This window comes from Crocodylus siamensis, chromosome 4 (assembly GCF_052110815.1).
Source record: "Crocodylus siamensis isolate JL-2025a chromosome 4, ASM5211081v1, whole genome shotgun sequence".
NCBI lineage: Eukaryota > Metazoa > Chordata > Crocodylia > Crocodylidae > Crocodylus > Crocodylus siamensis.
Window position 1 is genome coordinate 206,547,043 of NC_143398.1, and position 12,872 is coordinate 206,559,914.

Here is a 12,872-nt window from a genome sequence, read left to right on the forward strand (position 1 = left end):
TTTGAAACTTGTATCTACTGTTGTTTAAGGTAGCACCTGAAATGGCAGTAATTGAAAGAAAAACATAGCATCTTTACCTTGTCCACTTGGCATACACTTGATTTCTCCGTTATGCAATGCAATGCAATGTTGATGGCCATTTGCATCATTTTGGTGCGCGGCTTGGAAGAGAAACTTATCTGCACACTCTCGTCCAAACTCTGAATGAAGACTACCAAATAGTAATATGAACAGAAAAAACAAAGTAAGAGGAATCTGAACACAGGTTTACTGTCTACCTTTTTAATCACAATTTTGTCACAAAGGCTTTCAGCCAGTTTTGGAGCAAATTAACCAAATGCATTTGGTAGTTTTAATTTAATACACAAAGTAGAGAGCAGGGGTGTCAAATTCATCCATCCCTGTGGACTAGATGAGGGTCACTAGGCCAGTCTGCAGGCCAGATCAGGACTACATGCTGGAGCCAGTACACAGGGCCAGACCAGCATGTGCTGTGCACAGCCTGTGGGGTAGATGGGCAGTGTCCAATTAGGGCAGCAGCATGGGACACAAGTTGCATGTCATGCCCTACCAGACTTTCCCTGTGTACTGGCACTAGCACAGCCAGGTCCAGACCAGAGCCGTCTGGTGCCCCGCAACCTCCCATGCTGCATGCGGCACCTGTGGCATTGGGTCCAGCATATGTGCCAGACAAGCTGCACTATTAGCCTGAGATCCACAAGCCAGGTCACAGGGCTCCAATGGGCCATATGTTTGACACCCTAAGTTTTACATTCCTGTGCAAATGCACTCCTGTGAGGTTTCTGTAATCAGATCAATTATTTAGACCTAGGTTGACAAACAGTTTCACAATTTACCTGAAGCATGCTTAAAATCCAGCACTTGAGCAGTCCCCTTGATTTTAAGGGGATTACTTATGTGCGTAAAATTCAGCACATTCATTTTAAAGGACGGGGGCTTTAAAGGACATTTTTCTGTCTCTAGCAAGATAGTCAGTTGAAATCATCCTGTTGTATCTCTGCTTTTTGCCTAAAAACAGTTCTCCCCACTTCCCAGAGAAAGCAGTCTTCTGTCTTTAGGTTCTACAGCCCAATTTTGTCTTCGATTATAGAGGAGTCATAGTAATACTGGATCGTCAGTAGTCTTCCAGCACTATTACTAATTAGTAATAGTGCTGGAAGACTACTGACAATGCAAAGAAGGATAGGGAAATGTATTCTAAAGCAGTAGAAGATTTAAAAAGTGTATTAGGTCTTAATAACAAAGAATTTTATTTTACTAGGTATTCTAAAATACATTATACTCTTTAAATGCAGAAGCAAGAAAAGTTGGGATTTGTTTTGATAATGCGTGTATACAAGAAGAGGAAATAAATTTCTGTGGCAAAAAGCATGGTATGCACAAAATGAGTTTGGTGGGTTGCTTCCACTGTGCTTTTTAATTAAGAGAAAAAATCCTGCACAACAACAACGTATTTCACAACTGAATTTATTAAATAGTGTGGCATTTTACATTTTCTAGAAAGAGTTTTAAAACCCATCTATATTACCGAATCCAAGGGTGTCACATTTATCAAAATTAATGAAACTGTAGTTAAATACATTAATACATACCAGTACTAACTTAATAACTACCTTGATTTTAGATCATTTCATTCTAATTCTTTACTATTCAAAAATAAAAATATTAAAACAAGAACTTTGATCACATAACCAGCCCTTCCTCCACACCCAAATAAATACAATAAAATTAGACTTTCTTCATAAATTAAGTGGTCACATTAATCTGTTTATTAATATTAAAAAGCATGGCATCTATTGCCTAGGGTGCTTAGAAAATGTAATCAACCTTTAAATTTTAATAAATTGTGCATCCTCTTTGATAGGAAGCAAAACCCGTGTTGTCAGTGAATTCATATTAGTGCCTCTGCCCAATATTTGTTCTGATTAACTCCTAAATTAATCTGATTGATGTGTCACAAACACGAACTGTAAGAAGTAGCACCACCTAATATTAGTTGTGGCAAAGTGGTGCTCCTCACCTAGCCACAGTGCCAGGTTCTCCACTTGCCTTTGGGCACGCCACCCACGTGACTCACCTGCCATGCCTTGTTCTTAATTAAGGTGGGAGGCTAGCCATTCGTGCCCCGATGCCAGGGGGTGCTATCTGTGGCTCCATACCTTCCCTACACTGCAGCCCATGCCTTGCAGATGGCATCCGCTAATGCTAATCTCACCAGCCCCACACAGGCCCCAGAATAATCCAATCAGGACCCCTCTTTGATCCCTCCATTCAGGTGGCCTACTCCGCCTTCATTCAGGCTGCCTAGCTCCCTGAAGTTATTTCTCCTCTCAGGCATGGTCCCCCCTGGGACCTTTGGCTACACAGGCCCAGGCCTCCCCTCCAAGGCCAGTTGGGACCCCAGGCCTTCAACTCTGGGCATCCCTTACGGTGGGCCCCTGGCCCTTTTGACCTTTCTGGTCTTGGCCCCAGCATTGACCAGATGAGGGTACTCTGCCTTGAGCATCTGAGCCTTTAGCCCCACTCTCTGGGGTCTGCCTTCTGGCCCCTACTGGGTATAAAACTCACCCAGTCATGACTGGTGCTCCAGGGTCTCATGGGGACTCTCACTCCCCCCTCCCCAGAGCAGCATGTCATTGTGCTCTCTCTATAGCTATACATAATTGGGCTCTCAGCCCTCTGGTTTCCACCCCCCTTCACTGGGGCTACTCATCTCTGCCCCCCCCCACTTGGGGCCACAGGGCTTCCCTCCCTGGTGGGCTCAGGTGGCCATAGCCATGCCTGGCCCCCTACTACCTCTGATGTTACACAAACCTACCCAAAGGTGAGGGCTACGGTTAAGGTGCCCCTACCCGCCTTTCACCAGAATGATACCTGGCCTGGCATTTCCTGTGGGCTCCCACACCACTGAGAGCCCCACCAGGCCACCCACTCCTGGCAGGGTGCAGTTATAGGTCATGCCCAGGACCAGGAGCCTCCTAACCATCCCCTACAGCTCCTGCCTTACTTCCAGGATGATCCATGAAGCCTTGCAGCCAGGCAATGTTACTGCCTCCTCTGCCAGTAGCAAAATGCTCTGCTTATATAGGCAGCCCTAAATCTAAAATGTATGCCACAAACAGGCACCTGCTGGCTGCTTGACTTAGGTCTTAAAGTGGCAGGCACCAACAGTGCCCTGCCACACACCTTCCCCCTTAAAATGGTACCCAGGAAAGGTTTCCTCTGATGCTGCTCCAAAGCAGGCTCTTCTCAGAGCCTGTGTGAGCCCTCAAGTGGCAAGCACCCCAAAGGTGCTCCACCACACACCTCCCCCCTTAGAATGAGATCTGGGGGGCTTCACTTGGCTGCCTTCCCTGCTGGGCTCTGCCCCAGCCTACTGCAGCCCCTGGCACATGGCGAGCACCCCAAAGGTGCTCTGCCATCTTAATATTAACTATTTGTGCATGTATAATACTTGATAGCCCTAAAAAATAACAAAAAATTAGGGCCTGTTCCTGTTCCTATTAAAAATGGCAAAACTTCCTTTGAGTTCAGTGGATACCTGAAGTGAGTTATCTTTATTTGCTTCAGAGAAGGTTAATTTGAGATCAGTAAAAATCACACACTTGCCAAGGGTCACCTAGCTAGCAAATTAGTGACAGAGTAAGGAACAGAATTTTTGATTGCTAGTACAGTACTACCTTAATAATATGAAACTACACCGAAGCATGTTCTATAGTGAGGTACATGCTTGAGTTTATTGTTTGACATTGTGAGTCTATTTAACGTACATAGTCTTAATGCTTTTGTGATCTTGCTCCTTCGTTTTATGTTTTTTTTAACTATAGAGAATAATTTTGAAAGAAAGGAGAGAAGAAAGTAATTTAAAAAAGAAGACAGTGTGACATGAAATTTTTTCATCTGTAAGTTTTTTCTGTGTTTTGCCCTTCACTGTTCTTTGTGCTAATTCATCTAGCCACTACAGTCCACAGAACTAGACTCTTCCATTGCTTAGGTTTCTCTAGAGTTTAGTTTGTATAAACAAACTATATTAAGATCATTACCTACCTCTCCACTGAGAATGTTGAATAAGCACAACTTCAGTTTTAGAGTATCTGTTTCCTCCCTGCATGCATGATGTATATATACATTTTAAAGGAGGTAAGCACAAATAGCAAAACAGAAACGTATGTACAACATAGTCTTGAATCAAAACTCAAAGAGTTTTGTGTAACCTGCTAAGTCATGCTCAAATGCAAAAATAGGGAGAATGGTACAAAAAGGGGAAAGAAAACTGAAGAAGTTTCTTACAGATACCAGTAGTAGATCCCTGCCAGCTCTGAGAGAAGGAACTCTTCGTTTTGTAAAAAGTGGGCTTAGAAGACTGAAGAAAGAGATTTTTTTTTCTAAAGGATAGTGGGGGGGTTGCTTGTTGTAAAGTGCATAAATACAAATTATACTATTTTAGAAGAAAATGTGGTCGATGTGGGGAGGGTTAAAACTTTAGATGCCCATTGCCATAACAGTTGTACAATTAATATTTAAAAACAAGCTACATATTAATGTCCCATGGTAGACACAAAGAAACAGCACACTATAAAAAAAATGGGTGCCTCTCTAGCAGCAATCCATAATAAATGTGATTTAAGAAATCTCTGTTTATATATATATTCCCTGAGACATTTGACAGGGCACTTTTCACTTGGAAGAAGGCTTGTTTGGTAGTTCATATCTTTTCAACCCCTTTGCCTGGATTCTGCCTTATCCCTGGTGCTGACACAGAAATGCTGCATTGTGGGAATAATAATTCTACTTTCCAACATGGGATTTCTTTCTGCTCACTTCAGATAACTCCTTAGGCAATAAATATAAAGATCCCCCATACTGCTTTCAGAAAATAAATTAATACAATCCAGTGCCCTGGCCAGCTTTGAATTCTAAATTCACCAAGCTTTTTTCCAAGTTCCTATTGTTGCTTCATTTACTTCACTCACAGCACTGCCAACACTTAATTTGCAATTTAGGGCTTTTGGAAAACCTTGGTAATGAAAGAGCTATTTTAAATAAAAATCTGGTTTGTAGCTGTAATGTAAAAGTCTACGTCATAAGAGAGCTACTGGAATTCTGCAAGCCTTCCTTCCCTCCCGCCCACAACATGCATGTGAACTATTCTTACCAAAACGGTTATCTGGATTCAACAATATGTATTTCTGAATCTCCCAGGTGGGTTATTACAGAGCAAAGTAGGGCCTTCTCTCACTGTTCCCTAAGTGCCTTTCCACAGAAGTAGAGCATTGCCCTATTCCTGGAACACTAAGACAAATTTTTCCTCTGTTTTGCTAAGGGATTTTAAAACAGGCAACTAATGTCTTAACAAGTCAATCAGCTTGTGGCAGTAAACATTACCATTTCTACTTTCATTTCACTTGAAACCCCATAGTCCATAGAAGAGCTAAGTCTTTCTATTTTAAAGCCTATTAGCAACATGACAAAACCTAGACTACATTTTCCTCTAGTAGTTAATTAATACACATTAGTAATTTCACATTACTTCTTACATTTTATAAGAAGGTTTTGTAAACTTTTACAATACAGAATGACCAGTGAATTTATTCCCCAGGTGAAACTGCATGACAATATTATCTCATTATCTATATTACACTAAGCCACTTCAAATGAATAAACATTTATTTACAGGTTTAGGCTTGAATGTGAACCATTAGTTTATCTTATATAGTTTGAGAGGTAACCTATACTGGTATGGAGACTGTATATGCTTCTTTTGTGTAACAGAAATATAATAATCAGATCCTGTTAAACATTGTACACACAGACACAACCATGTGAACGCATGGCACTAGGCAGATTGCCTACTACTTCCCATTGATTACATTCAGGATCATATTTCTCAATGCTCTGTAGATATGTTCCTTTTGAATAGGAATATCCTCCCGTTACGTAGATGCACCCATTCATAACAACTGCAGCACATTCCATCCGTCTTTCCATTGTATGAGCCATCTGCTTCCATTCTTTTTGTTCTGGGTCATAGGAGTCAGTGATTGTCGTTTGTCCACCCACAAGATAGATTTTGTTTTGTAATGCAGCAGAACATAATCCATATTCTTCAGGGAGAAATGGAAAGTAGTTTAATTTAGAAAAAATCATATGAACCCTTAAACAAGATTAGCTAGGGAGTGGAACTGCAGCAACATGACAACAGTGGGGTGTTGATCTCAGTTGAAGTCAATGGGAATTTCTTCACTGAGTCCAACAGGTTCAGAATCTTAAGAACTTCTGCTATACTTGGTCTGGAGAAGATTAAAGTCATCAAAAAAGCTACCATGTGGATGTGATCACATATCATTAGAGAAAGTCTCTTAAGAATGTATGTTGCTAAAATGTAGAAAGTGGATATAGATGGGCACTAACTCTATCCCTGTTAATTTACTGGTGTTCCTTATGGTTCATTTTCTTTGCCCGTTTCCAGTCAAGATTACAATGGCCATATGCTGAGGTTTCCACCACTTTTCCAGAAGAACATGTCACAATCCTGCTTCACTGTCAAAACTATTTCCTGAAAAGAAACCTAATTTTCTCTCAGTTTCAATCCAGTGCATTATACGAAAGCAGTAGGCTGGACTGGGAGTCAGGGAACAGGGATGTAATTCCCAGCTCAGTCAGTGGCTTGATGGTTGACTTACAGCATGTATAGACATTTGCTCTCTGAGGAGAAAGTCTTCTGGGAGTGATTTAACCATAGTTGTTCTCAGGTTATTTTTCTCCTGGAGTGGCCATTTTTAGTCTGTGAGGAAAATGCCTGAACATCTGGACACTCATGATTTCTCCTGGGAGACCAGCGACTCTCCTAGGAGAAACTGAATATCTGTACAAGGCCTCTGAGCAAGCACTTCATCTGTTTTTCAGTTTCCACATCCATAAAACAGAAAAACAGACATTTTTTTTGCAAAATACTTCTATTGATGAGAACTGGATAAAAGCTATTATGATTTTTAGTTAGAATGAGACCTAACAGCACCTTCTTCCTTACTGGTGTTTATGCTTTTTGGATACTTGTGGTCTTATTGCTGTTCTATTCCAAAGCCAAACTGCCAGCAGTACCAGTATTTACTACTCTTATCTCTTCCTTTTTTCCAAGTCATCCTCTCTTTAGTAGTATTGCAATTTATATTTCTGCAGACTCAAAGAAGTGTCAATTGTATTACATATTATCTCCATCACTAACAGGATTCAAATTAAAATTTTATTTTTGAAACTTAATATGTAGATTCTGGTGCTAAATATGCTCGAGAATTTTTATTTTGCCAGGTAGCAATACATGTAAAAGACCAGTGCTAAATGCATGAGTGGATGAATTTTCTGGGAAACTAGTGTTATATATTAATAATGCTGGGTTTTTGGTTGTAGCCGTGTTGGTCTAAGGACATAGGCAGGCAAGGTTCTTTGAGTAGATGTGATATCTTTTATTAGACCAACTGAGTAGTTGGAAAAAAAATTCTCCAACTACTCGGTTGGTCTAATAAAAGATATCATATGTATTCAAAGAACCTTGCCTGCATATATTAATGATGTAATCTTCTGTAGTACTACATTTATAAGGGCAATATATTAATAATCTAGTCCTTCTCTAGTAATGTATTAATTAGGTATATACTTCTTGAATTTCTGGAACATATTCAGATGCTGTGATGATAATGTCAATATATGAATGGAAAGGAACCTGATCCTATGAGAAATTAAACCCCTCATTATCCCTCCTCCTGGTCCATTGATTCAATAGGAAAGCTGTAGGTTGATGAATAGAAGGTAAACGTGATGCAGTTCAAGTTCACGTTCAGATCAGATAAGAATAATTATTGAAATAATTTTAATATTTTGTGGAATTTGATTAGATTTAATCACTTGTTTTCCCAAGAATTTGGAAGGCGAGTTATGGTCCTTTCTCTTTTTAGAGAACTACCAGACTCTATGTGTAAAATAGCAAACAAGAAGAACTGAATGACCTTGAGGAATGAAAGAATGCAAATGGAATTTAACTACAAAGTGCAAAGTTATGAGCATGAGGACTAATTGCAAGAATTCCTACTAAAGGGGCCACTTTATCAATTTGAAATTACAGAGGAGCAGGAAGACCTGGGTGTATTGGTTGATCACAGGTCTAATGACATGCAGCCATTAGAAAGACAAATAAGATCTAGCATGTATCAACAAAGATGCAGCAAAGATCTAGGATGTATCGGGTCAAATATTTCCAGTATACACAGGGCAGGATTAATACCACTGTACAAGGTATCAATGTAGAGTTTGGATCATCCATATTCAAGAATGATTTAAAATGAAAGAAGCAGGGAAGGGCTACTAGGATGATCAGGGGAATGAAGAGTCCATGTTTCTGTGCAACTAAAAGAGGCTATGAGACCATAAATTGTTTTTCTTAGCAAAATAAAAGCTGAGAGGGTATGTAATTGCTCTCTGGAAATACACTAGGGCAGTATGTTCCCAGTGTTTGAAATAACTTGTTGACTGGAGTAATCGCATGGTATGTGACACCCAGGTCCAATGCCCTGCTCTATGTAAATCAGATGGCCTCTTCAACTTCAGTTTCCCACAGCTGTGCCCTAATTACCCAGGTATTCCCAGATGGGTTTCTCCTGTTGATGCTATTCTCCTTTTAGCAGATAATGAAATACTAATGGGAGCAGGAACTTGAACCTAGATCTCATACGTGCCAAGTGAGTATTCTGACCAGTGGGCCATTGGTTGTTCTCCATTTCAAGTTTTGAAGGCTCAGAGTGAGGGATAGGAACAATTTTTAATTCTCAAAACATTTTGTGGGACAGAAAAGCTGTTTCCCACTATGGTCTAGATTTAAGTACACTCTGGGCATTTATTTTAAAATATTGTTAAAAAATTCTATAAACAAATCTTTGCTAACTGCAAAGATACACACATAAAACTCATATGTTCCCCTCCCACAAATGTACACAGAAAACCATTCAAAATAGAATTAAAGAGTGACAGTGGTAATATATTAAGAATGTTTCCTCTGAATTCAGTTCTTACTTTCTTCTCTTATGTATATCACTTTTATACTACCCTATTAATAGCTAATCGATTAAATATTTTGTTAATTGTTCACTTTAGAGTAACTTGGAATGGACTGCCACTTAAGCTCATTCTTTTTTTTATAAAAGACCACTCTGAAACAATATGTAATTATTAAAATTTACAAGACAAAATAACAGAGTTAAATTCCATATTTATTAGCGAAATGATTGCGCTTACCTGGATGTGGACTTGTGGTCACTATGCTCCATTCGTTGCTACCTGAATTGTAAATCTGAATTTTGTCATAGGTACAGCTTCCCCTGTAACCATAGTGGCCTCCAGTTACATAGATGACTTCATTCAGGACACAGGCCGTGGCATTTCCAACACCTATTTACAATATTAAATTCACAGCACACCTTCAGGCTGTAGAATACTTACTGCCACTTCCATTAATAATGCAAATTTAAAGATACCTGTTAATTTACATTTCAGCATAAAATTATACTTTTGTGTACATAAATAAAAAAGTAACAAAAGCATCAGAGTGGCAAGCCAACTAGGCTCATTAATATATAGCAAAGCAAATTAAAAACATAAAGCATAACTGACATATTGCATAGTATACTAAATAATACGAATCCATCTTTTCAGCCCATACAAAAGGTGTGTGATCTTTATATTCTAGGAATTGTGTTTGGCAAAAAATGTTACCTTAAAATTTCCATGAAATTATAATCATAATTCTTTTATGAAGAACAACTTTAAAGAGAGCTCAGTACCTCACAGGATTATTTTACTACTGTATTTTTAATTCCAGTAGTGGCATTGTTATGATGTTATTGTACAATCAAGGAAGTAAACAATATAGAGCCCTACAGACTTTACGTTTAGGGGGGAAAACGTAAAAGAAAGTGGCATTTGACAAGTTAAAATGGACAATATTAAGGACATAATGTATTTTTATGTTTCTAAAAAAGTTATCATATACAAAAATGCATAAAACATCTATATTGAAAGGCAAAACACTGCAATTCCAACATCTATACTGCTTTATAAATAAGCAAAAACAGTAATGTTTTTACATGAAATGACATGGATGTCAGAGTAATTGACTAAACAATTTGTACTGGTTGTTAACGTTATCCATTTTCTAGGTGTTTTTCAGACACTAATTTAAAAACCAGTGTGCAGTAATTTAATTTTGATATTTTATTCACGGGGGGTTTTTTATAACAAAGTAATATGTTTTACTCTAGGCAATAGTTAAAATTCAATGTTTAAACATTAGTAAGCAAAATTGTTGTTTGGCAGCCTGAATAATAGATTGGTGCTGCTCATCCTCACAGAAAAGAGGTCATTACAAACTGTAGAGAGGTAGCATATAGAAATACGAACAAGTTACATTAAAAGAACTTTCAAATGAGAGAAGCATGACTAAAATTAATTGGAATGCTTAATATTGAAATATTACTCAGAAATTGGTGGTCTAATAGACATTTTTTTCAGATAAAGCATAACTGCTGCTTGGATCCAAAGTAGTAACCTTCCGTTGGAACTAAAATTAAGACATGTTTCAGTACAGTATATTCTAGATAAAGATATTAAGATGATCTTATACAGTTTCTGCTTTCAAAAACTAGTTTTTGAGGGTCTGCTCAGCCCCAGAAGGGCAATATCTATAAGCAGCGACCTCGATATTCTTTCTACCTTGCATTGAACTTTTACACAAGGAAGGGGACATTAAAATTGAACGTCCTGCTTATACATTCATAAAGGACAAAGTCACATTCAATACCAGCACAATATGGCACTAGAGATGGCTGCACTGAGACACCCCATGCCTGCTCTGCATGGCACTACCTCCCAAACCTTAAGTAATGCTGCCAACTTAGCGGGGATGCCAACAAGCTCTCCTGAGAGGCAGAATGTGGTGTTTTTGCATATGGTCCTCAGCACAGAGTACTATATGTTTATAGTAGTTTGGCTACCAAAAGTTTGCACCAAATCCCATACCGTTAAAGTTATTGGTATGACTTCCAAATGACTTCAGTGGATTTTAGACTGGACCAGAAATGTGTGTGTGGAGATTACAGAAAGGAAATGAACAAGAGCAGCTATTGAGATGTCAAGCGTACAGAAAGATTACCTACCTTTGATCATGTTTGCAATGGGAACCCATGTCTGTTGTAACGGATCATAACATTCTGCTTCTTGTACTGGAGCTCCTTTTCTGTAACCCCCTAGGGCATAGACGCAGCCCCCCAGGGTAACTGCACAGTGATAATATCTGGCATTAAGCATAGGACAGCCTTCTCTCCACTCATCCGTTTCACTGTTATATACCCATACTGTATCAAGAGCTTCTATGTTTTCTGTTCTATAACCGCCAGTTACATAAATGTTGGGTCCTAAACTAGTGACCCCATAGCTCTCCCGCGTGTGATCTGGCATGTCTGTTCCCTGGATCCAAGCATTGGTTAAAGGGTCCCAGACATGTACTTCTGCTAAAGGGTGCCAGTAGTACCCTCCAATCACATACATAACTGCTGTGGGCCTTTTGCAAGCCTCCGTTGGTTTGGGATTCAGCGCGTTGTATATGAGCGCCCTTATCTTGTCATCATTGAGCCGGCATTTCTTTTGCAGGCTCAAGGCCGACCTCAGGTACGTTTCATCTAAATCTACTTTGATGCAGCCCAGCAGCTCATAGATGCAGTCAATTCTTTCTTCTACATCGTGCGCTACCCACCGAACAACAGCTTCGATGGCCGCCTCCGCTTTCCGGACATTGAGATTGTCCCTAGAGAGGACAAACCGGAGTTTCTCCTCGCTCACGTCCACGAATTCCTCCTGCTTCCACACCTCCTCGAAGTGCGCCAGGAGCAGCCTCTGCGCCTCCTTCTCCAGCTCGGGGCAGTGGTGGTGCTGCGCGAAGGCGTGCATCCCCATGCAGTTGGCGGCATCCAGGTGCCTGAGCAGGAACCGCTCGCAGGCGGCCTTCACCGCCGCGAACTGGAGGCGGTCGGCGGCCCGCAGGAGGCCTTGCACGTTGCCCGCGGTGATGCGGACCCGGGCCGTGTACGCGTAGTCCAGCAGGGCCTCCAGCGCCGCGCGGCCCAGCCCGGGGAGGCTGATCTGCTGCTTGGACTTCTCTTTCATGTCGGCCGTGAACATGGCCTTGAAGTACGTGCTGCAGGCGGCCAAGACCGCCCGGTGGCACGGGAAGAGCGCCCCGCACGCGCTCCGCAGAGTCACGTCTGTGAACGAGCCGTCCAGGTAAAACGCGCCGAAGGCCTCCAGCACCCCCGCCGCGTGGGAGGCGTCGCGGAAAGTGTAGGCGTAGCCCTCGTGCCCCGCCACGGCCATGGTGGCGGCGGCTCCAGATCCCGCGGCGGCCGAGCGGCTAGTGCCCGCGGCCCACGTGGGGCGGCCGGGGCGGGCAGCGCCCCTGCCCTTCTTTGGAAGCGGCCGCAGGCTGCGGCAGCTCCTCCTTCGGTGCCTCGGCCGCTCGCCCCCACCCCGCGGCAGCCGCTCTTGCGCGGGCTCCGCAGGCGGCGGCACACGCAGCGCGCGGCCCCGGGGCCTTGCCCCAGCCCCGGCAGCGAGGGGCTGCCGCTGGGGGAGCCGAGTCTGAGCCAGTGCCAGGGGGCCCTCGACGGCCGCCGCCGGCTCAGCCCGAGCCCGAGCCCGAGCCGCAGTAGGACGCAGCCTGGCCAAGGGTCCCTGCCGTGGCCAAGCCTCCCTTCCCGGCAAGTGATCCCTCCTCAGGGGCCCTCCCTCGGCGCTGGTGACCCCAACCGTGT

General features: G+C 41.9%; 2 protein-coding genes across 2 annotated transcripts in view; one reads left to right on the plus strand and one right to left on the minus strand.

Annotated features, from left to right (window-relative positions):
• METTL5 (methyltransferase 5, N6-adenosine) overlaps window positions 1–8,729 on the plus strand; it is a 35,331-nt gene extending 26,602 nt beyond the window's left edge. Inside the window, exon 8 of the mRNA XM_090045503.1 lies at window positions 8,697–8,729. Within this exon, the coding sequence (XP_089901629.1) occupies window positions 8,697–8,714 (18 nt within the window). The 3' untranslated portion in view covers window positions 8,715–8,729. The remainder of the gene's footprint in view (window positions 1–8,696) is intronic.
• Window positions 1,396–12,872, minus strand: KLHL23 (kelch like family member 23). The gene is made up of 3 exons (XM_090045498.1): window positions 11,223–12,872; window positions 9,307–9,459; window positions 1,396–6,125 (listed from the first exon to the last, which is right to left on the minus strand). Exons 1-3 carry the CDS (start codon window positions 12,433–12,435, stop codon window positions 5,815–5,817), a joined length of 1,677 nt encoding a protein of 558 aa, XP_089901624.1. The 5' UTR covers window positions 12,436–12,872; the 3' UTR covers window positions 1,396–5,814.